Source organism: Pongo pygmaeus, chromosome 8, assembly GCF_028885625.2.
Source record: "Pongo pygmaeus isolate AG05252 chromosome 8, NHGRI_mPonPyg2-v2.0_pri, whole genome shotgun sequence".
In the NCBI taxonomy this organism is placed as follows: domain Eukaryota; kingdom Metazoa; phylum Chordata; class Mammalia; order Primates; family Hominidae; genus Pongo; species Pongo pygmaeus.
Window position 1 is genome coordinate 83,405,662 of NC_072381.2, and position 23,341 is coordinate 83,429,002.

The following is a 23,341-nucleotide window of genomic DNA, read 5'->3' on the forward strand; positions in this document are numbered from 1 at the left end:
GCCATCCCATTACTGGGTATATACCCAAATGATTATAAATCATGCTGCTATAAAGACACATGCACACGTATGTTTATTGCGGCACTATTCACAATAGCAAAGACTTGGAACCAACCCAAATGTCCAACAATGATAGAGTGGATTAACAAAATGTGGCACATATACACCATGGAATACTATGCAGCCATAAAAAATGATGAGTTCATGTCCTTTGTAGGGACATGGATGAAGCTGGAAACCATCATTCTCAGGAAACTATCGCAAGGACAAAAAACCAAACACCGCATGTTCTCACTCATAAGTGAGAATTGAACAATGAGAACACATGGACACAGGAAGGGGAACATCACACACCGGGGACTGTTGTGGGGTGGGGGTAGGGGGGAGGGATAGCATTTGGAAATATACCTAATGCTAAATGACGAGTTAATGGGTGCAGCACCCCAATATGGCACATGTATACATATGTAACAAACCTGCACGTTGTGCACATGTACCCTAAAACTTAAAGTATAATAATATTTTAAAAAACCCAAAAAACAAAAAACTAGGGCCTGTTTCTGTCACTGCCTATCAGACACAATGGTATAGGGGGCCACCCATCTTTGACTGACTCCATACAGAACTAACTTACTGCCTGATAACATTATTCAACTCTCTATATCTCTCTGCCTGACTCGCCTAATCGCAAAACCCTGGAAATATATAAAAGTAAGATGAGTACACAGTTTTTTCCCAAAAACTCTATTTGCAATATTTTTATTCCTATCAAGAGAGATTAACTCATGTCTGAATCTTTTGCACTAGATGTTGGCAAACTTTTTCTATAAAGGTCTGGACAATAAGTATTTTAAGATTTGTGGGCTATGTGGTCTGTTATAGCTACTCAGCCTTGTTGTTGTAGCAAGAAAGTAGGCATAGACAGTATGTAAACAAATGAGTATGGCTGTATTGCAATAAAATTTTACTTACAAAAACAGGTAGCAGGCTTATGGATTTTGCCCAGGGACCATAACATGCATGCCCCTGTTCTGCATCACAGATATAACTCTAAAATGCAGCCATTAAGGACCTATTGCACAGTAGATAATCAAAAGTTACACAATTATTGTTGGCATTTATCATCAGCTTTTAAAATGGTAAAGACTGAGAGATTCACCAATATTCAAATTCATGGAAGATGAGACACTATTTCTCAAAAAAATCAGAGTATACTGAAAAATCTTTTATGCCTTGTTTTTATTGGCATATGTCTAAGGAAACTATAAGCCTTTCATACTATTATTAGATAGCAACATTCCCACAGGCTATAGAAAACAAAAATACAGATCTATTTACACTAGTTGCCACAACCACTACAACAAATGGTGTATATGCACAATCCCCACGGAGCTGCCCCTTTTAAATGAGCCACAACATGGCTCAAATAGTCATAATATAACAAACAAAACTAACGACAATTCCAAGTATGACTTTCTTGGTTCAACTCACATCTGTTGAGCATCTTCAAAATACAGGGCTCTTAGTTACATTTGTAACAAACCTGGTTGTAGATTTATTTCATCTTTGTTGTTTAAAGTTGGATGTGACCACCCCTTTCCCTCAAAGGGTGAGATACAAAGCACATTAAAAGTCACTGTAAAACTGAAGTTAAATCCTAACCTTTCCCTTTTCACTTAATTTCCAGTCTCCCTAGTGAAATATATGTTTCTATGAGCAATTCTCCCCATTCTAGAACTCTTTTCCCCAGAACACAAGAATTGCTGACCTTTTAAGTTTCTAAGGGTTCTCTTAATGTTAGATTTGAAACATCTTCATATAACTCAAAAATTCTTTTTGCTTTATACTAATCTCTCAAAAATGTCTCCTAAGATTCAACAATATCTTTATGGAGATAGCTCAAAAATCACTATTTCACAATCCTCTCTAAATGATTAAGTGGTTAGTTTTATATTGTACTGATTCTCACAGTATTATCATCAGACCTTGTGTAGCCTTTGAGGAGTGAGAATAAAGAAAAAAAAGCCTTAAAAGAATATCAGTGGGTAATCTCATGGGGAAACACACTGAAACAATAATGACAAAGCAGTATATAATATTATTCCAGTAAAACAATATCTATGAGAGAGATATGCCCCTAGAAAAGTGCTTAGGACATATTTGGATATTCACCAGCTCCTAAAATCTGAGATGTAAAAAATTAATGTCATCAGGATGTTTAAAAATTATTTTCTTTCTCTTTTTCTCCTTTCCTGTCAATGATTCTTCAGATTTCCCAGACTTAAAATCCTGAAGTTACTCCTGATCACTTTCCATGTTGCCTGAAATTTCAATCAATCATGAATTCCTCATGATTCTTTTTTGGTTTCTTATATACCATTTCCAGTCACTACCCTTAACATATACAGAATATGCTGAAGCTTTCTACCTATTTTTTTCTGCTCAGACTGTACTATTCTTCTATACATTTAAGTCGTCTCCAAACACTGATTTTACTTCTCAAATGTATGTATATAAAATATAGCGTGCTCAAAGGACGGTTTAACTACTGTCCCAGCACTTTGGAAAGCCGAGGCGGGCAGATCACGAGGTCGGGAGTTCGAGACCAGCCTGGCCAACATGGTGAAACCCCGTCTCTACTAAAAACACAAAAATTAGCCGGGCGTGGTGGCGGGTGCCTGTAATCCTAGCTACTTGGGAGGCTGAGGCAGCAGAGTTGCGTGAAACCAGAAGGCAGAGGTTGCAGTGAGCCGAGACTGCGCCACTGCATTCCAGCCTGGGTGAAAGAGGGAACCTCCATCTCAATAATGATAATGACAATAATGAAATATTTTTAAGTTTAAAAAGGAGGTATAAGTTTTATAGTAAAAATAGAATTTAAATAATTAATAAAGGATAAAAAGATTCACATACAGAAATATAACAGAAATGGAAAATAAATTCAAGAAGGAGGCACATTCTACAAGGCAAAACTTATATTATGCATCTACTAAAGAAAGGCAGAGAAGGAAAACCAGAAAGTAGAAGGATTTATGCTTGCTGCAATGAGTGACATAGCTGCTGTTATTATCGAGGCCCGGGATGAAATATAAAAGTAATCAGGAAAGTATACTCACATAAGTTAGAGGAAAAAGCAAGATTGGGCCTAATTGAGGAAGAAATATCAGTAGAGATAAAACCAAGTAATTTGAATGTTGTCTAAATAGCATTCTACAGAGAGTGAATTTCTGACCGGGCCTACCTAGGCAACAAAGTAAGTTGCCAGTGTTAAACTTACAACACATCAGTCATTCTACCACTGGAGGGAGTCTGGTCACATAGCCTTTCATGTAACTTTCGCTCTAGTAACTTCCTGGTCTTCCCTGGGAATGAATTAGAACCCTACTAAGAATATGAATTGGTTTAATACAATCTGATGATTTCCAATTTTTTTGTTTCTTTTAGTTTTTATTTTATTTTTGTTTTGTTTCATACTCACTAATAGCTCTATAGTCATATTTGGGCCAAAGAAATTAATCTATACGCTACGTGTCCTAGTACATGTCTATCCTTGGAAAAAGTTAATAAAGAAAAACATTGTAAATTAAGAACAGAGAAGGGCTCTAAGGCAAATACCTAAACAAAGCAACCATCAAGGTTACAAGGCACATGAAAAATAGCAAATGGCAGATTTGAACTAGAAACTGAAAACAATTTTTAGGGCTAAGCTGATAAAGATATTACTGATAGGATCGTAAAAGAGAAGTAAAAGATAAGAGTACTATAACTGTGATTTCAAAATTTACTATTCTTTAAAATTCAGAATTTACAGATTCTAGTAATTACTCATGAAGTTGAAGTGATTTCCTATAACATGTAACTGAAATTAAGAAAAATGACAAGGACCTAGACACTGGTAAAAAAGAAATTTTAAAAAGCAGTGGTTCAATTCAAGAAGTTATGTGGACAATATTACATTCAGAATAATAATTATTACTGTCTATTTTGTATTAATATCAAGACTGGTAAATTCTATGAAAGTAATACTTTACTTATTTAAACCATCCTGCAGGATTGGTATTATACCCACTTTACATAAGAAAGCTTGAGGCTAAAACAAGTTAAGTAATTTAACGTTACACGGCTTTCAAGAGCCAATATTCTAACAAGGGTGGTCTGATCTAAAATGGTATTATCACTATGCTATACTGCATGTCACTGAGACTGAGTAATGACTACCTTACATTCTTGTAATAAAGACTATTAAAGGTAACAGTTATGGGTACTCCTCTTAGATGTCTGCTTCAGAAAATGCCATTACGGATTCTCTAATATCACTATGCTACTAAGCATTTGTTACTTTTTATTTCCAAAGTTAAAATTTGTTTAATTCACATGCCAATAAGTGAGGTCTTAATTGACTTATAATTTAAATAAATTTGATAAACTCAACATTCAAAGAAATTTATCTTTTTAAATATGTAAAAGAGATAAAATTTTTTTCCTCCATTTTTTCCACATAAGTATTGTTAGAGACAAAGACAAGGAAATCTGTTAGCTTCTGTGTAATTTCTTTCCAATGTGTTTCCTTGCTGACTACATCATAAACCCTATGGTTTATACCGTATCTGGGCAGTCATAAAGTGCCCTACTCATGAAAACAATATTTGTTAAAGCCACGAAGCCTTGAGGGTAGATTTAAATGTTTTAAAACAAATTAATTATGTATTTTCTTCCTTACTATAACAAAGCTGGAGGCAGCTTAGATACATGTAAGACAACATGTAGATAAATCTTTCCTGTTCAACAAGGAAGAAAAAGTATATATATATATACATATATATTTTTTTTCTATATATATATTTCTATATATATATTTTTCTATATATATATTTCTATATATATATTTTTCTATATATATATTATATATATTATATATAGAAAAAATATATTTTCTATATATATATTATATATGTGTATGTGTGTGTGTGTATATATATGATTAAAAGACAAAAAGCACAAGTAATATAAAATTCTGTGTGTGGGGTGGGAGCTGTTTTGTCTTGTCACAGGTCAGTGAAAGTCTGAAGTATCTATCAAACTGTAAATGGGCTCCCACATTATTGTTTCCAAACAAGAAATTTTCTCTTTCATTTTATTTGAAAAGTCATAATAAAAGTACATCATGTATGCAATTTGAGTGCAGCACAGCAGAGATGGACAAACAAAAATACTCTTCTACTATAGAAACCTCTAGATTTACAGTATATTTTCAGAGTAATACCTGGGCAAGGACCAGGTCCTGGCAAACAAAGTACACATGCCTAGGAAAGACAATCCATGAGGTAGTGTGTGTGTGTGTGTGTGTGTGTGTATAACTGTCTTGCTTAATTGAAAAGCCAATTATATGACCATGTGGACTCTAACCCATATTCTTCAGAAACTATTAAATATTTTTAGAAACTATGAAAAAAATTGAATTATTGTTTATAATGTAATCATCAATTCATAGGAAAATAGGCAAGTAACAGACAAAAACAAAAACAAAAAAAACCCAATGAAACATAAGAGAGATATACAGTTATGTTCGCCAGCAGGCATAACTCTTGGTTGATACAATATGAAAACATTATAAAATTAAAAATATCTCTGGAGAACATAACTATACTTTCCCCTATTCTATTTTATTCCACTTCCAGGGAATTAATGTTTCTCTCATTTTTTTTCATCACCAAATTAACAGTAGATTAAAATAAAGTGAGAAAAGAGCAAGCAAAACAAGTGCATTCTATCATAAATTATGAAATATAGCTCTTATTAGGTACTTAAACACATAAATAGATCTTCTATCCCATATTCTGCCGCATCCTTTTCTATGTTACATAGTTACAGAAGTAAAATAATGAGACTTGAGTGGAAAGAAAGTGAAAGGAGGGAAGCAAAGAGAGTAAAAAGCATCTAGCTGAAAATTTCTCAATACAAAATGATGCTAAATAAGGTCTATTTGACAAATTTAATGCAACATTTCATACGCTGTTCTATTAAAAACAGACAACATTATTCCCCCTAAATTATTCCTTTGAAGCCAAGTTAATATTTTTGGAATTGACATGTAAGATAGGATAACAAAATAAGTTAAGCATTTAACAACATCTCTAAACAAAGTATTTCCAAATTCTATACATCTTCTAGTAGAAGAGTTAGCTCTTTGTATTTGTTGGTGTACGCTATTTTATAAAATAAAACCCTATTTAATTAGTCTATGTAACTTACTTGGAAGTCTGCAAATAGTAATTTTCACAGATGTTACTTAGTGCCAGCACTCTCCCCAAAATTAAATGTTACATAATTTGTTCATTTTGTGGGATTCCTAATTTGAAAAGAAACAACTAAGAAATAATACCAGAATAAAATAGCTACTCCTCTAGGGGATCACAGTAAATACAGCATTAATTTTTGCACTCTCTTAACTCTGCGAACTTCATTAAAAAGTTTAAATTTTCCCTAATATCTTTGAAACACGTGGTAAATGCAGTTTTAAGTATTGAGATTACTGGGTTCTGAAGAGCAACAATGAATGCCTAGTTCCACTGAGTTAAAAGAATGAGCTTTTGCTTTATCATTGCAATAAATAAAAATGAAGTCTACTTTTATTAGTCTTGTGTTTTTCTCAAACCTATCTAAGAAAATGAAAATATTTACAATTTGCAATGGTTACACGACAAAAAGTCATTTCATAAAAGTCTAAACTAAAATCCAAATGACTTCCTATGTGTTATTAAAAATAATCTTTACAGTCTATAATCATGCAAGCTTACATATGGAATACCAAAATGATAAATGTTTTTAGATACCATAAATATGTGCAGTTACTACCATGGTGACTAAAACAGTCTAAGAATAAAGAAAACACAAGCTGCCTTTGCAAGTGTATTTATTTATTCATATACTACACCTGTATCAGAAATTAAAGTGGTTTTGGTTTCAAAAAGTTTGAATTCTGGTTTCAAAATTATTAAATATAAATTTATATTAATAAATATAAAATGTATTAATAAACAAATTCTGTGCTCGCTTGATATAAACGTGTTGAATAGCAATGCCTAACCAAGCGATTACCATTCAAATGACTTTGGAAACAAGACCTCTGCTCCCTATTTGGATTAGGCTGATAAATTTTATGACCTTACTGTGAGCATATTAGTATCTGTACATAACTTTGGTTATAGAAATGTTTTACAATCATTACTTCTATATACAGTTAAACATTAATTTCATTTACTTACAACATGTGAACTGTTTCCTTTGTCAGATGTAGAATTTTACAATTATTCGGCCAACCAATTACTAATCAGATGATTTCTTTACAAACGAAGTTTTGTACCACATTACTAAAGTAGCAGACTCTAACTAGTCCAGCTAACACAGAAGCACTGTAACTAACTACACCGCACACAGCACTAACTTATGTCTTCAACGCTCAGACCTGTATTCAATCAATTTCCTTCTACAGGAGCCTGCCAACTTCAACAACAGAATAAACGATATAATATCAACACGCAATGGTACGTACTCGCCACAAAGTCTGAATTACAGCACATATATTAGGCCAATATTTTCGACAGTCTGACTCAGAGCCCAGGAACCACGAAGATTGTGTCTGTCCTTGGTGCTGAAATGCACTGTTTTTCTGCGCCCTCACTGAAAAACTGTCATCCTAATCCCAATCCAAGAGGCTAAAAAGACTTGTTAATTTGGGGAGTCTGAGGATGGGAGTTTTAAAAAGAAAATGATAAGTTTCTGGAAGAGAATGCTAACTAGTGTGTGTGTGTTGGGGGAAGCGGGTTGCTAGAAACATCCCGAGGGCATTTCCCCTTCAGTACCCGGAGATCCAGGAAATCCGGACTGCGGCAAAAATCGGAAACGCCTCGTCGGGGCAGGAGCCGCGAGCGGGAACGTCGCCCTCGTCCGGGCCAGGCGGGCGAAGGCGGCGAAGGGCGCCACGGTTGTGGACTGCGACTTTCCGCGCCAAGGCGCGAGCCCCGGGGTCCTTTTGTTTCTGGGGTGAGGGGAGGGCGGTGGGCGGAGGGTAACCCACATCTGCATTTATTTGCACAGAGGGGACAACAAAAGACCCTGCCGCCCTGGCGAGCGGCGTCGGCGGAGCCAGAGTGGCCCCGGCGCCTCGGCGCGAACTCGGTCCCTTTCCTCGCGGTCCCGGCCGCTCTTACCGTCCCGGTCGCACAGCTGAATGGCCTCCAGGCTGAGGTTTTTGATCACCTCCTCACAGGGGCTGGTGGGGCTGTTGAGGGTATGATCCAGACGCGGCACCTCCATTTTTCCAACCCACTCTGAAGCCCGCCTGCTTCGTATCCAGGCTCTCTCTGCCGGCCGGGTGGGCAAGAAGAGCGGGAAAGAGAGGGGGAGTGGCAGAGGCAGGGAAGGAGGCCTGGGACGCGGTGATGCGGCGCCGAGGCTGAGGCGCCGGGCTGGAGAGCCGCCGCGAAGGCGAGGGCTGTGGCAGGAGCTCCGCGGAGTGTGCGGCTCTGAGAGACCGAGCAGGACCCGGCGCGAGGACGGGAGGCGCGCGCTCCCGGCGGGGAGGGGACGCGGCGCGCGGGGAACGTTAGGGAGAGGGCACGACGCGCGCACGCGCGCGGGAGAACGCGCCCACCTGCTGGCGCGCGACGGCCCCTCCTCCGGCCTTCTGCGCGCACGCGCCCCCACCTGCCCTCTAGCCACTGCCAAGGCAACCTCGCGCGTGAGGCGTCGGGAGACCGAGCGCGCGGGAACGGCGGGCGCTCTACGCCGCGCGGCTGCCTCGCCCTTTCTCCTGGTGATAGCCATTTGGCGTCTTCTGTCTGCTCTCGGTGCCTGGCAAAGCCCGAGTTGGCCCTGAGGCGTCTGCACGAGGAGGCGAGGGCGAGCATGTTGGTTGTTTACCAAGAATTGGAAAAATAAGGGCCCGGACTCTTCGGACTCTGTACGGTATTGGGGTGTGGGAGCCACCGTCCTCCCCTGAAGGTCCCAGGATACTCGCTGACCGCACCTTGCGAGCTCGGCCGGACATTCCTCGGTAACAGCTGCGTCTGTGTGAGAAATGAGCGGATTACCTGAGGCGTGGAGGGGTTTAGAGACAGCATTTTGCCAGTCCCCGACCCTGAAGCGGGGCAAACGTGGGAACTCCTTACTGTCAGAAAGGTGAGGGAATGAGGAGATGCGGCAAGCCTGTTGAAAAGGCGGCAGACATGCTGCGGGGCCAACAGCCACGGGACCGGCAGCCACGCAGTCTGCCTTCGCCGCGTAGCTTCATTCATTCATGCGCGTAGCGAATAAGTATTCAATGCTCACCCTATGCCATTGTTCTGGGCGTCAATGAAGGGAGTATAAACAGCACCTGCTCCCATGAATTTGGAAGGAGTCTTTGCTACAATAGTTAATGAAGATTGACTTGTGCTTCCTCAAGCTACCCTATAACTTGTATGCCCATTGCTTTTAATTGCATTTAAGATTCTGCAGTGCACTTAGTGGATGTGCAAACGTTTTAAACATAAAATAGAGGTCACAGCCTACTGACCTCTGTTCCCATTTGCTTCTTTGGAATAGTTTTTAGTTTTGTTGCTATCTCGGGATCAAAAATAGTGTCCCCTCTTGTCTTAATGTGCTTATAAATTAGTATAAGTTCCCTTTTATTGATTTTCCATTTCAAACATAAATGTTAACCAACAAGTAACAGTTTACACATAGATGTCTGTATGCTGCTCTTTCTAGTCACATCCATTTAGCCATAACATGATGAAGTCTAGTTAATTGAAGCTTCAATAAATGGAAGGACCAGCTTAAAGTAAAATAAGTCTGTGAAAAATCTTGGCACAACTGAAATTTCATAAATATCTGTGAGAGATAATTAGGCATCTTAAAGTGAAAAGTCTTCATTATGAACTTATTAATGAAGATGGATGTTTTTGAAGTTTGAAAGAGTTCTTGTCTTAAGGTAGGGGTGTCCCCAAGGAGAGGGTAAATTATTACCTGTCAAAAGATATGACAAGAAAGTACTTACTGGTGAATTTTCTGTGTTCGAAAGCCTGGCTCTGTAGGACTAGAAATTGGTATTGTAAGCCCAACAGTGGGTTCATTTTTTAGAGTAGTCTCAAATTTATAAATCTCAAAAAGAACTGTGTAAACTAGAATAACAATTTACTGATTTACAAGTAAGAAATATGACATGCATTTAATTCAAACTCATGCAAATATTTATTAAGTACCTATGTCCAGGACACTGTGCTATGTGTTGAAAATTTGGAGTTCAAATTTATCAAGAAAGATATATATTGAAAAAGTAAAAGTAGGATGGGTGTTAAGAAAGAGGAAGTATGGGAGATTGTAGAAGCACACACGAGGTTTATAACCTAGATTAGATGGTCAGGAAGATCTCCAAAATGATTTTATCTTAAGGGAATGAGAAATTATTAAAAAGGCTTTAAATAGGAAATTAGCATGATCAGATTTGTTGGCTAGAATATTTGTGTAATCAGAAAGGGTAATGTTTCAAGAAGTGTATTAATGTCACTTTCTGGGTATACAACTTAATCAATCCAAGGCACCTTTCTGCTGAGGATTTGGATTCTTGTGTAAAAATACAAAAGAAATATTTACTATTTAACTTTCGATATTAAATATAGGATTTTTTAAATCGAGTTTTTAGGCTTCAAATCGAGGCATTGTCAAGACATAAAATGTAAATTTGTTTATGGTTCAACATATCAAGGCTAGGCCTGGTGGACCAAATGATAGGGTTTCTCCCATAGTGAAGACAAGGTATCTTAGTCCAGTATGAAGGATTTAGCCAGAGATTGATATAAGGAAGGTGGGGGCTATGAAGTAGGTAAAGTAGAAGAAAATCCTATTCTCTTTGGCTTGGAGAATTATGGGAAAGGGGTAGAAGAGCTCAAGAAAGACAACCAGAAACGTTTTTACTGTTCCCACCCTGAAGATGTAGGGTGAGGGGTTGTGGCTTTAGAAATATCCAGATTGGTGTGGGAAAACTCAAGGACAGAGAAATTACTTTCCCAATTCTCAGATATCTGGGAAGCTATCAGGTTGAGCAGGAACCACATTCCAGTAAACTTGAACAGGGCGGAGACAGGGTAGGCATTGACTTTCCAGAGTGCGGTAAGTTTCTATGTACTGTTGAGACTCAGAAAACAATAATCCCCTCCTCCACACACACACACAAAAGGCCTCAGAAGTAAAAGTTTTTCCTCTCATCTTCTGACCTCCAGTGTCATTTTCCCCTGAGGCTAGCTATAAGAAACTAGAATCCCTGTTCCCCAAGGTGGGTTATAGAAACCACAATTCCTTTTCCCCAAAGCCAGCCATAAAATCTGAAAATATTACTCTAACTTTTCTTCTGCTTTTCTGTGTAAAAACTGGCCATAAAGAAATTATCTTACCTACCTTGTTTAACTGAAGGTCATAAGCTCCTCATTCCAGAGAGGGCCCTGCCACATAGCCAAAAGGAAGAAGTGCAGCTCAGAGAGGTCAAAAAGAATCTAGACAGACAGGACTTTCTGGGTTTCCCTACTCAATCTATTAGTATTAGGTAATATCCCTTTTGTCCAGTCATATTTCTTCATGACTGTTCATACCTTGTTGAACCTAAGGATTAAAATGGTCAATTTTCCCTGTGTCTGGGTCTTCATTCTGAAGGCTTCTGTTGGAAATGTGGTGTTCAAATTTCACGTAAAACTGTGATCAAATAAATTTGTATGCCTTTTCTCCTATTAATCTGCCTCTTGTCAGTAATTTTCAGCTAACCTTCAGAGGGCTAAGGGGAAGTGTTCTCTTGCCTCCAACAGTACTCAGAACGTGGTTGAGTTGAGAGCGATCCAATCTTCCCTGAAGTTTTGTGTTAAAAGAGCAAGGTGACACTTTAGCAAAGGCTATGGAGTGGACCTTCTAGACCAGGGATGTCTAAAGTACCAAAGAGATGAGACCCATCCGTCAGAGATGGCCGCAAGGCCGTGAAGCACAGACCGTGAGTTTCTCTAGCTACCAACTTCAAGTGAAAGACCAGAAGCAACTAGACATATGAGGAATGTCACCTCAGAGACCAGAGGAAGCAGAAGGACCTGTTCAAACCCAATGACCCTTTGTCCCAATGCCTCAAGTAATGGTATCTAGGGCTATCTGATATTTCCAGATACTATCTAAAATAGGATGTAGGGGAAAGGTGGAAATCTTAGAGACCGAGGATCTTAACATAATGAACCTGAACTTTAAGGAACTACTTAAAATACTGAATGAACCCAGGTTTCTGGGTTAGAATAAAAACACATTATTTCCCCTCCCGTTTGTCAGTGACTGAGATTTCATGAAGATGATTGAATCAGTTTAGACAAAATGAAAATTCTACCTTTTTGTACCTAAATTGCAGTGTAGTTGCAATCCCCATACACTCAACATCACTTAATCGTTAGCCTGAGATGTCCGCTATTACAATCAAAATCCTACCACTCATCCGAGCCCCAACTCATATGCTACATTCTTTTGAAATGATTCCCTCTGTTAAAAACCTTTATGTTGTATTTCTGTGGGGCTTTATAGTTCTCTTACAGACATCATGTTATGATTTATAAGTTATTAATGTACGTGAAGAATCAGTCAAATTTTAGGGCCTTAAATATATCTAATTCAATACCTTATCCAATGTCAAAGCCCTTGACAAGAAGTTATTTATCTCCCAATAAATATTAAATTAAAATCCTCATGAAGTTATCCAAAGTCTTTCTCATTCTGAGCCCAAACATATCTCCTATAAGAGCACTATAAAGGCCTTAATTTTCCCATTTGTTCGTGATACAGAATAGTAATCCTTCCTATTATACATATATATTCAAATATCTGCCTAAATACAGTTTTTGCAAACGTTTGTGATATCCCATTGTTTTGAGTCTCTCTGTCACTCTACACACTCTCTTCTAGATAGCTCCAATTTTTCTGAGTCCATAGGTAAACACACCAGGTGTGGAAATATAATAAGAATATAAAAGAAAACACAGTGGAGTAACACCTTCTTTGTTGTGTGTGCCAGACATCTTGTAATGCAGCCCAGGAGCACATTAGTTTTTTTGACAATAATATCGCTCTGCTCACATATCCTGAGCTTGCAAAGACATAAAAATCCTGTATCTCTTCTGTGAACATTTCTTATTTCTCCTGTGATACTGTAAATTTTAAGCACATATTATAGTATTTGCAAAGAGAAGATACTTAGGACAATTTGCTGAATTATTTTAGTGAACTCTGATACTTCGAATGTATTTAGTTATATTGCTCCAGCTAGCCTAGGATTTTATCAAAGTAGGCTACACAGTCCTTTTGGTAGCCTAGTCCATAGGTCTATCTTATTCATAATAAAATGACCCACACCCTCTGGCACAACTAAGGATTTTATGACTACACAGAGGGTGCCAAGAATCAAAACCAAATAGAAACAAACTCCATAAAATGCATAATAAATGAATGCATCTTATTTCCTCTCATAACACTATGGAAACTTTTCCTAAGCCCTATTGTAAATGGAAGGGCAAAGGAAAACTCATAATCAACAGAAACACAGTTGAAAGCAATCCAAGTATTCTAAATTGTTTGTCCTGACTCAAGAAGTGTTGGGACTTGTGAAGATCAAGTGACATAATGCATATGAAAGTATTATTATGAACTATAAAGCACCCCCAAAAGTTAGGATATTATTACTGTAGGACACCAAAATGACATTAAGAAAGCATATTTGGTTAATTTTACAGTACAAATTTATGGAAATAGTTTTATAACTTCTTAAAAACAGAACTTTCATATTTAGAATATCTTTATGGTTTAATGTATTGAGGATTTTAAAACACAAGGGTGATTTAACATACACAAATAAATAAATATGATATACCATATTAACAGACTATAGGACAAAAACCATATGGTCATATCAGTAAATGCAGAAAAGGAATTCAACAATGTTTAACATCTTTTCAAGATAAAAACCGTTAACAAATTAGGCATTGAAGGAATGCACCTCAACACAATATAGACTATGTACGGCAAGCTCATAGCTAATATCATGCTTAATGGTGAAAAATTGCAAGCTTTTGGTGGTTCATGCCTGTAATCCCAGCACTTTGGGAGGCCGAGGTGGGTGGATCACAAGGCCAGGAGATCGAGACCATCCTGGCTAACACGGTGAAACCCCGTCTCTACTAAAAATACAAAAAATTAGCCGGACGTGGTGGTGGACGCCTGTAGTCCCAGCTACTCAGGAGGCTGAGGCAGGAGAATGGCTCCTGAACCCAGAAGGCGAAGCTTGCAGTGAGCTGAGATCACGCCACTGCACTCTAGCCTGGGCAACAGAGCGACACTCCGTCGCCAAAAAAAAAAAAAAAAAAAAAAAAATATATATATATATATATATATATATAGAGAGAGAGAGAGAGAGAGAGAGAGAAAGCTTTTCTTCTAAGATCAATAAAATAAGAATGCCCATTCTCACCACTTCTATTCAACATATTACTGGAAATCCTAGCCGGAACAATTAGGCAAGAAAATGAAAAAAAGCATGCAAATAGGAAAGGAAGAAAAATTATCTCTGTTTGCAGATGACATGATCTTATATATAGAAAATCATAAAGACTCCACCAAAAAACTCTTAGAACTTACAAATTCAGTAAAGTTGCAGGATACAAAGTTAGCATACAAAAATCAGTGGTGTTTTTATACAACAGCAACAAAACAACAAACTATTTGAAAATCAAGAAAACAATTCCATTTACAATAGCATCAAAAAGAATAAAATACCTAAAATAAGTTAAATCGATGATATGAAAGATCTGTACAATGAAAACTGTAAAATATTGATGAAACAAATTGTAGAATACACAAGTAAATGGAAAGATATCCCACCTGATAGATTGGAAAGATTAATAGTGTTAAAGTATCCACACTGTCCAAAGCAATCTACAGACTCAATGCAATCTCTGTCAAAATTCCAAAGGCGTTTCACAGAAACAGAAAAAACAATCCTAAAATTTACATGAAACCACACACACACACACAAACTGAAGAGCTAAAGTAGTCTTGAGCAACAATGAAGCCAGAGGCATCACAGTTCCTGATTTCAAACTATATTACAAAGTTAGAGTAATTAAAGCAGCATGTTACTGGCATTAAATGGACACATAGACCAGTGGAACAGAATAGAGAACCCCAAAATAAATCCATGTATTTAGTCAACTGATTTTTGACAAAGGTGCCAAGAACACACAATAAGGAAAGGACAGTCTCTTCAATAAATGGTTTTGGGATAACTGGATATCCACATGTGGAAAAATGAAATTAGACCTTTATTTCACACCATATAAAAATCAATTAAAAATGGGTTAAATACTTAAATACCTGAAACTATAAAACTAATAGGAGGAAACGGGAAAAGCTTCATGACTTTGGTAATTTGCGGGAGCAGGGGGACATAAACCCAAAGACACAAACAGCAAAAGCAAAAATAGACAAATGAAATTACATTAAACTAAAAGGCTTCTGCAGAGCCAAGAAAACAATAAACAGAATGAAGAGACAACCTATGGAATGGGGAAAAATTGTTTGCAGACCATACATCCTATAAGGGGCTACTAACCAAAATATATAACAAACACAAACAACTCAATTGGAAACAGTCCCAATTTACGAAAACAGCCTGATTTAAATAGACATTTATCAAAAGAAGACGTACCAGTGTTCAACAGGTATATGAAAAATGCTCAAAATCACTAAATGTCAGAATAAATCTAAATTAAAACCATAATATATTACCTCACACCTGTTAAAAGAGCTATTAATTGACAAGACAAAAGGTAACGAGTGTTGGAGAGGATGTGGAGCAAAGAAAACCCTTGCACATTGTTGGTGAGAATGTGTATTAGTACAGCCATTGTAGAAAACAGTATGAGGGTTCCTCCAAAAATTAAAAATAGAACATATGATCCAGCAATCCCTCTGTTGGGTATATACCCAAAGGTATATCCTAAATACATGTAATTTTTATCAGTCAAAATATTTTTTAAAATTTAAAATGATCCCACCCTCTCTTTCCTGGGGGGAAAAATGAAGGCAGCATGAAGTTGCTCATTTGCTCTTATCTTTAGCTCAGTAGGTTCCAGTAACTTGTCACTTCTTCCCTCATCTGTGCTCTTCATTCAGTGCCTGTGTACTGCAGGATAGACATAGCTTCCTATTTTTCTCCCCTCTAGCTTCTTCAGTCTTTCTCTTTCTCCGGACTCTCTTTTTCTTTCTCTTTTTACATTGCCAAATCTCCTTGATTTTAAAAACTATCTTACTTGAACCAGTTATTGTCCAATTTCTTAATATTCTAATGTATGGAAGGGGCCCGTTATAAAATGTGAAGTGCTATAAACATGTTATTCGTTGCTTCCATTTACTTTTTATCCTCATACAATGTATCAGCAATCTTCAGCACCCTGATTACTCTTCAAATGTCATTTGGATTTGGTAAGATTTTCATATCACCAAATGTAAAGGCCTTTTATCATCTGCATCCTCTTTGGTATTTCAGCAGTTTATTTCTGCTGAACTTCTGTAGTGCTAAACTCTACTGGATCTCTTCTGATATGTGTGCTTCCTGTTTATCAACTCTAGCTTCTATGCTACCCCTTTGAGTGTAGGTGTACTTTAAAGTTCAACCTTTGACATTATGTTCTTTTCTGTTTAAAACTATTTCCTCTGAGAATTCATGAATTCTCATGAATTTTAATCTCCTCTTAATGTTTAAATTCTCACCTTTATTGTCAGATTCCTGTCTCAACTCCCTATCTCTAAACAAAAGCTATTGCCCTATTTCTGACTGTCTAATGAAAATTTTTATTTGCATTCCCATAATCATTTCTAATTAATCAATTACTTCCCCAAACTAATTTCTTTTTCTAATTTCACGCATTATAGTTCCTGGGAGCAGTATCTTCTTAGCTTATATTACCCAACTTTCTGATTTTCTCTTTTTCTCTTTAAATCAAACAATCATCAAAATCATTACAATTTTTCACTGTTTCTTGGATATGTGCCTTTTTCTGAATTATTGGTAACACTACTGCCATATTCTCATGATTTTAACATTATTGAAATTACCATGTATATAGTCTTCCTACCTCTCTTTATGCTGCTCCTAAGACCAACCCACTAAAACACTTTGTTAATCAGAACTTGCTCAATAAGTTACAATGGCTATTTGTGTAGTGTAGTTAATACTGAGCTACTGAAGCTTTTAAGGCAGGTATGTGACAATTACAAAGCAGTAATATGAAGGTTAATCTCCCTATGTCTCATAGAGTGAGTAGAATTGAAAGAAGGCTAGAGTTTAGGAGAGATTATTATCATTCCAGCAAGAAACTGTAAGATTTATAAACCAGGATAGTTTAATTGGGTATGGAAAGAAAACAGTGGACTTGAGAGAGTGATGTTATGCTACTGTGTTTCTGAGATTGTAAAAAAAAAAATCACAAACATTAGCGGTCCTTTCTTTTTTTGATATTTTAAAAGATTAAATTGTCATAATACTGACATGTATATACTATAAATATTAATAGTATAGTACAGTATCATATGGCACATGAAGCAAAATATATTGTGTAGACTTTCCCAGTGTTTAAAATACAATTGTTAGTTTCCAGTTTTACACAGATTATCCTTAAGAAAGAAAGCAACAACTTTAGTTGTTGCTGTTTTATGTTTGTGAATAAACAAAGCTAAATTAAAAATGGCTCTCAGAGTAACCTGTCTTGGAATATCCTCTGCTGACAGTAGTCAAAATTTGGAAGGAGTTAGTGTTGAGGGGGCTGGGGTAAGAAATCTTGGGAAGGATGGAGAAGAAAGAACCTCTCTACAGACAACCACTCTGGGAGTTTTTCTCTTCTTCTCCTCTCTGGTCCTGCCCCTCCTATTCACTATCTATTAGAGTGAAGCATTCTCAGACTGTGTTCAAGTACACAGCCCTCCCTAAGTACCTTGTCAGGTAATCTTGGAAATAAAACTATACAGTGAGCAGAGCTATAAGGATATAGACACAATTAGTTTGCCCCATGTTCCAGGTTGTTCTTGCCTTCACAGATATATCTTTCTAGTTTTGAGTTTTCCACCAGGCTAAAATTAATCTTCTTAGCTCTTTACATTACTGACAAACAGGACCTCTAGTCTATTTCTCTGGCATGCAGTTCAAAACTGCTCTTTTGAAACCCTAATTTAGTTAGTATCTCCTTAAATATAACCACAGAAATTTCCTGATGGGTTTTTCTCAAGGATTTTTATCTCAGCAGAATTAAAGCTGTGACTTTTATAATGATGAACACATTTTAGTTTCCCAGAGTTCTTTCTAAGCTAAAACAAATGTCTATAGGATTTTGAAAAGCCTTTTCATTTTTCTGTACATTCCCCAACCCACTCTTAATTTGTACTGTAACAATGGTGATGTTATGTATCTCACATTTTCCATACACTCATTAGTTTGATAAGAAAGGCTAATTTAACAGCCACATCTTGCCTGGAGACTTTCTCTGTATTATTTGTGTAAACAAAACTACCACATTGCATTCAATTGGAGTTAAACTTTCCAGATTCCATCAAAAGTAGGCCTGCTTCAAGATTCATGATGAGAGAAACTTCAGAGTAGAAGCTTATTAAAGAGATTAGTCTGCCAATAACATCTACTGAATGATGATTCAATACTATGTATGCATGGATGTATATGTGTATGTATGTGTGAAGCTGATTTACCTTATTGAGTAGCCATTAGGTTTCTTGTTATGATACAATGAGAAACACTGTCCTTGCCATTATCTTACTCTTCTCCAAATGACTGCTGTTTTCTTAGACTGCATATAAATGGAGTTGTTTCTAGTTAATTATTCTTAGCAAGGGAGACAGCATTATATAGCTCACTAGCTAATCATGGGAGGGATTTCAATTAAAATTTAGCAATAGTGAGGGCCATGGAGACAGAAGACTACAGTTGGCCCTCTGTAACTGTGAGTTCTACATTGGTGGATTCAAGCAACCATAGATGAAAAATATTTTTTTCAAGTAGATGATTTCACCTGTACTGAATATGTACAAACAGACTTTTTTTCTATCATGGTAGGTATTATAAGTAATCTAGAGATGATTTAAAATATATGGGAGTCTGTGCAATAGGTTATACACAAGTACTACCCCATGTTATATCAGAGACTTGATCATTTGTGGATTTTGATATCCTCAGGGGGTCCTGAAACCAATTTGCTATGGATACCAAGAGACAATGGCATGACCTTCTGCTATTCTTAATAAAGGTTCCTATTATTAGGACACACAAATGAGACTTTATTGTTCCAATCTGTGTTTATACTCACATATAATTTTCATAAACTGTCAAATGCTCTCCAGATTGGAAGATTTCTTTTACCACTGCCATTCATATGTACGAAACTTCTCCACAATAGCTAAGCCAAGTTGTATGTCAATATGTCTAGCAACTAGAAAAGTATTTCCTCTTGAGGTAGCCTATTCTATCCACAGTGAACTCTAGTAGTCTCATTATATGGAACCAAAAACTTCTTCCCACTATCAATGTTTCCTTATCTCAAAAACACAGAGAACAGTTAATTCTTTGTCACATGACAGCCATGTACATATATATATGTATATATATCTGTGTGTATATATATCTATATATAGATATATATGTATTTTCCTCTTAAAATATAATGTCCAGAACTAAAAACATTATAACTGGGGTGGTCTGATCACAATAGAGCTGTTCTATGGCCATCTGAACTGTTTGATTGCAAATAAGTACTTATAAATAAATTACCAGTTTATTCACATTCAAAAATGATCTTTAATTACATTTGAGTGTATGGCTATTCATATTCATAAATTTCTTCATAATAACTTTTATTTATTATTCCTTACAACAGCCTTCTTGAAGTTTTGTACTTATAAGCTGAAAAAAATGCCTACAGGTCTCATTTTTACAGATCATGAATGATATTAAAGCTAATTATGCATAAAACTGCAAATGAAATAACTGCTGCATTGTAGTTACATTTTATATAGTCTCTTGGTTACTCTATGATTACTTAGACATTTAAATCAGGAATTGTCATGAAGCTTGATAATAAGATTTTCTATTTATGATAAGTGTCATATATCCACACAGTATCTATGGATTCACTCATTTTGTGAGACAGATCATGGGGTAATCTTTCATGGTGTGGAAGATGTTGACAGTCCATGAAATGCAACAAATAAAACTTAGTTCAGATGTTCACAGAGCAAAACTTAGAACTTTGCATGGATTTAGTTGATGCTGCAGTAGTGATAAAGGAGATTATTTCTTTGGTCCCATATTTGATAGTTCTCTTATTACAGAACATTTCTATATTGCATTTAATTTTTCCTTCACAAAAATGTTGTGCAGCTAAAAATAGTGATTTGATTAAGAATATAAAACTGAAGAATAAAGGGGCCTTAATTATACATAGACAAAGAAACTAAGTCTACCAAGACACTACATGGACACTAAGCCTACAGAAAAGGTCCTAATACTCCAAGGAACCAGACTAATTCAAAATTAAATTCTAAGCTATTACCTGGCAAAATTGAGCTTTAGAGATAGACCATGCACATTTAGTTCATTCTTGCTACATATTACATTCCATTGCCCTGGTTTTTGTTTCATATTATTTTACTGTCTTACATTCATGGATAAATCACTCTTTCTAGTTCTTTTTCTTTTTTATTCCTTGTCCCATAATAGCCAAATGCCCTTGTGGGTGGATGGAGGCAGGAAAAGAGAACAAAACAAAATAAATATGATACTCAATAGAACCATTATAGGCCCTCATTAGTCACCTTATATATTTCTGTCTCTTAAGGGTGTCTTTATATATAGAACCCCAAACACATGTTTATTTTAGAAAATATATCAGTATGTATTCAGTCAAACCAGTTTGTCTGATGTCACATATGCAAATCAAGCATTTAATTTGTTTTACACTTTTAAAATATTTTTACGTGTCTTGTTGAAGTCACACTAGTTTCCTAATATACCACTCATTATGACTTTGCCTCATGTCATCATAAGAGGCTGTGAATCTACCATAGTAGATAGTATAACTGACACTGGTCTTACCTTCTTATAGATGAGCAGCAAAACCCATATAAGCCAAAATCTATCATTGATTGTTTTTGCTGCCACCTCATAGATAGACTTGTATGTTTCTATTTCAAGACTCTTTTCTTTCTTACTCCTAAAGCCTCAGTGCCTTTGTCAAAATAATGGCTCCCACGACATACCTACAACAAATTGATCTTCAATAAAATTGACAAAAGTAAACAATGGAGAAAAGACACCATATTCCATAAATGGTACTGGGAAAACTGGCTAGCCATAGGCAGAAAAATGAAACTGAACCCCTCTCTTTCACCATATACAAAAATTAACTCAACATGGATTAAAGACCTAAGTGTAAGACCTGGAACTATAAAAATGCCAGAAGAAAACTTGGGAAAACTCTTTTGGACATCAGCCTAGGAAAAGTATTTATGACAAAGACCCCAAAAGCAAATGCAGAAAAATTAAAAACAGACAAATAGGACTTAATTGAACTAAAAAGTTTCTCCACAGTAAAGGAAACAATCAACAGAATAAACAAACAACCTACAAGATGGGAGAAAATATTTACAAATTATACCCCCAACAAAATATTAATATCCAAAATCTACAAGGAATTCAAACAACTCAACAAGAAAAAAATAACTCCATTGAAAACTAGGCCAAGTACATGAACAGACATTTCTCAAAAGAAGAAATACAGGCAGCCAACACGTGAAAAAATGCTCAACAGCACTAATTATCAGAAAAATGCAAATTAAAACCACACTGAACTATCATCTCAAATTAGTCAAAATGGCATTTATTAAAAAGTAAAAAAAGACAACAACAGATGTTGACAAGGATAAAGAGAATGCTCATGTATTGTTTGTGGGAATTTAAATTAGTTCAATCTCTATGAAAAACAGTATGGAGATATCTCAAAGAACTAAAAAGAGAACCACCAATCAACCCAGCAATCCCACTACTAGGTAACCATGCAAAGGAAAAGAAATCATGTAAAAAAATATACCTGCACTAACATATTCATTGCAGCACTATTTACATTAGCAAAGTCATAGAGCCAACCTAAAGGTTAACCAATAATTGTTTGGATAAAGAAAAGGTGGTATATTTACACCATGGAATACTACATAGTCATAAAAAAGAATGAAATAATGTCCTCTGCAGCAACATGGATGGATCCAGAGGCCATTATCCTAAATGAACTAACACAGAGGCAAAAAATAAAATATCACATGGTCTCACTTATAAGTGGGAGCTAAACAAATGGTGCATATAGACAAAAAGATGGAGAAAACAAACTCTGGGGACTCCAAAGGGGGTGGAATGAGGGTTGAAAAATTACCTACTGGGTACAATGTCCAATATTTGGGTGATGGGTGCACTGGAAGCCCAACCCCCACTGTTATACATGTAATACCCATGTAACAAACAAGCACATGTACCCCCAAATCTAAAATAAATTTTAAAAGATAATGGCTCCCAAATGATTTGAAAGGATAAACTTGTGGAATTGTTTTTATTTCTGAATTATAAGGTAATTTAGAGTTTTCAGTTTCACCCTAGGCCCCTTGACCAAATATATCTGCCCTCCCTCTACTCCACAGGCTACAAAGAAGACAGCTAAAGCTAAATCAACTGAAAAATTTTTCTTTACTTGGATAGTTGTGGCCCACAGATAGTCTGCAGTTTGCTATGCAGCATTATTGACTTAAAGACTAGAATTAACAAATTTAAACTCTATTGGTTTGATTCATGCAATCTAACAAAGATTAATGCTTTTTACGTGTAAGGCATTAAGTACTAGGGCACAGAAAAAATATAAGACTTTCTTTTGAGAATGAATTTACCCATGGAAGGATAACAGTCTGCTGCCATTGAGGGGATATCAACCTCTGCTTTTATGATATGGTACACACTCCAAACCTTTTTTGGTCAGAAAGAAAGACTTTGACAGTTTTCTTGCCTACTAGTATCTAGACAAAAAATATATAAAATATGACATTCTTCCTTTATTCTACTTCACTATTCTATTTTCCATATTGTTGGTTTGTTTTTTAATGGTACCAATTGAGCTAAACTTGGCATTCTATGTAGTAAACATGTGCTTTACAGTATTGATTTAGAGGAGAAGAGTAAATGGGAAGGGGG

At 36.3% G+C, this 23,341-nt stretch overlaps 1 protein-coding gene across 1 annotated transcript in view; it reads right to left on the reverse strand.

Moving 5' to 3' along the window:
* PHYHIPL (phytanoyl-CoA 2-hydroxylase interacting protein like) overlaps positions 1 to 9,265 on the reverse strand; it is an 83,647-nt gene extending 74,382 nt beyond the window's left edge. Inside the window, exons 1-2 of the mRNA XM_054436366.2 lie at positions 9,171 to 9,265; positions 8,211 to 9,068 (exon numbers count right to left, since the gene is read on the reverse strand). Coding sequence (XP_054292341.1) covers positions 8,211 to 8,826 — 616 coding nt within the window. The 5' untranslated portion in view covers positions 8,827 to 9,068; positions 9,171 to 9,265. The remainder of the gene's footprint in view (positions 1 to 8,210; positions 9,069 to 9,170) is intronic.
* Between the last annotated feature and the right edge of the window lie 14,076 nt (positions 9,266 to 23,341).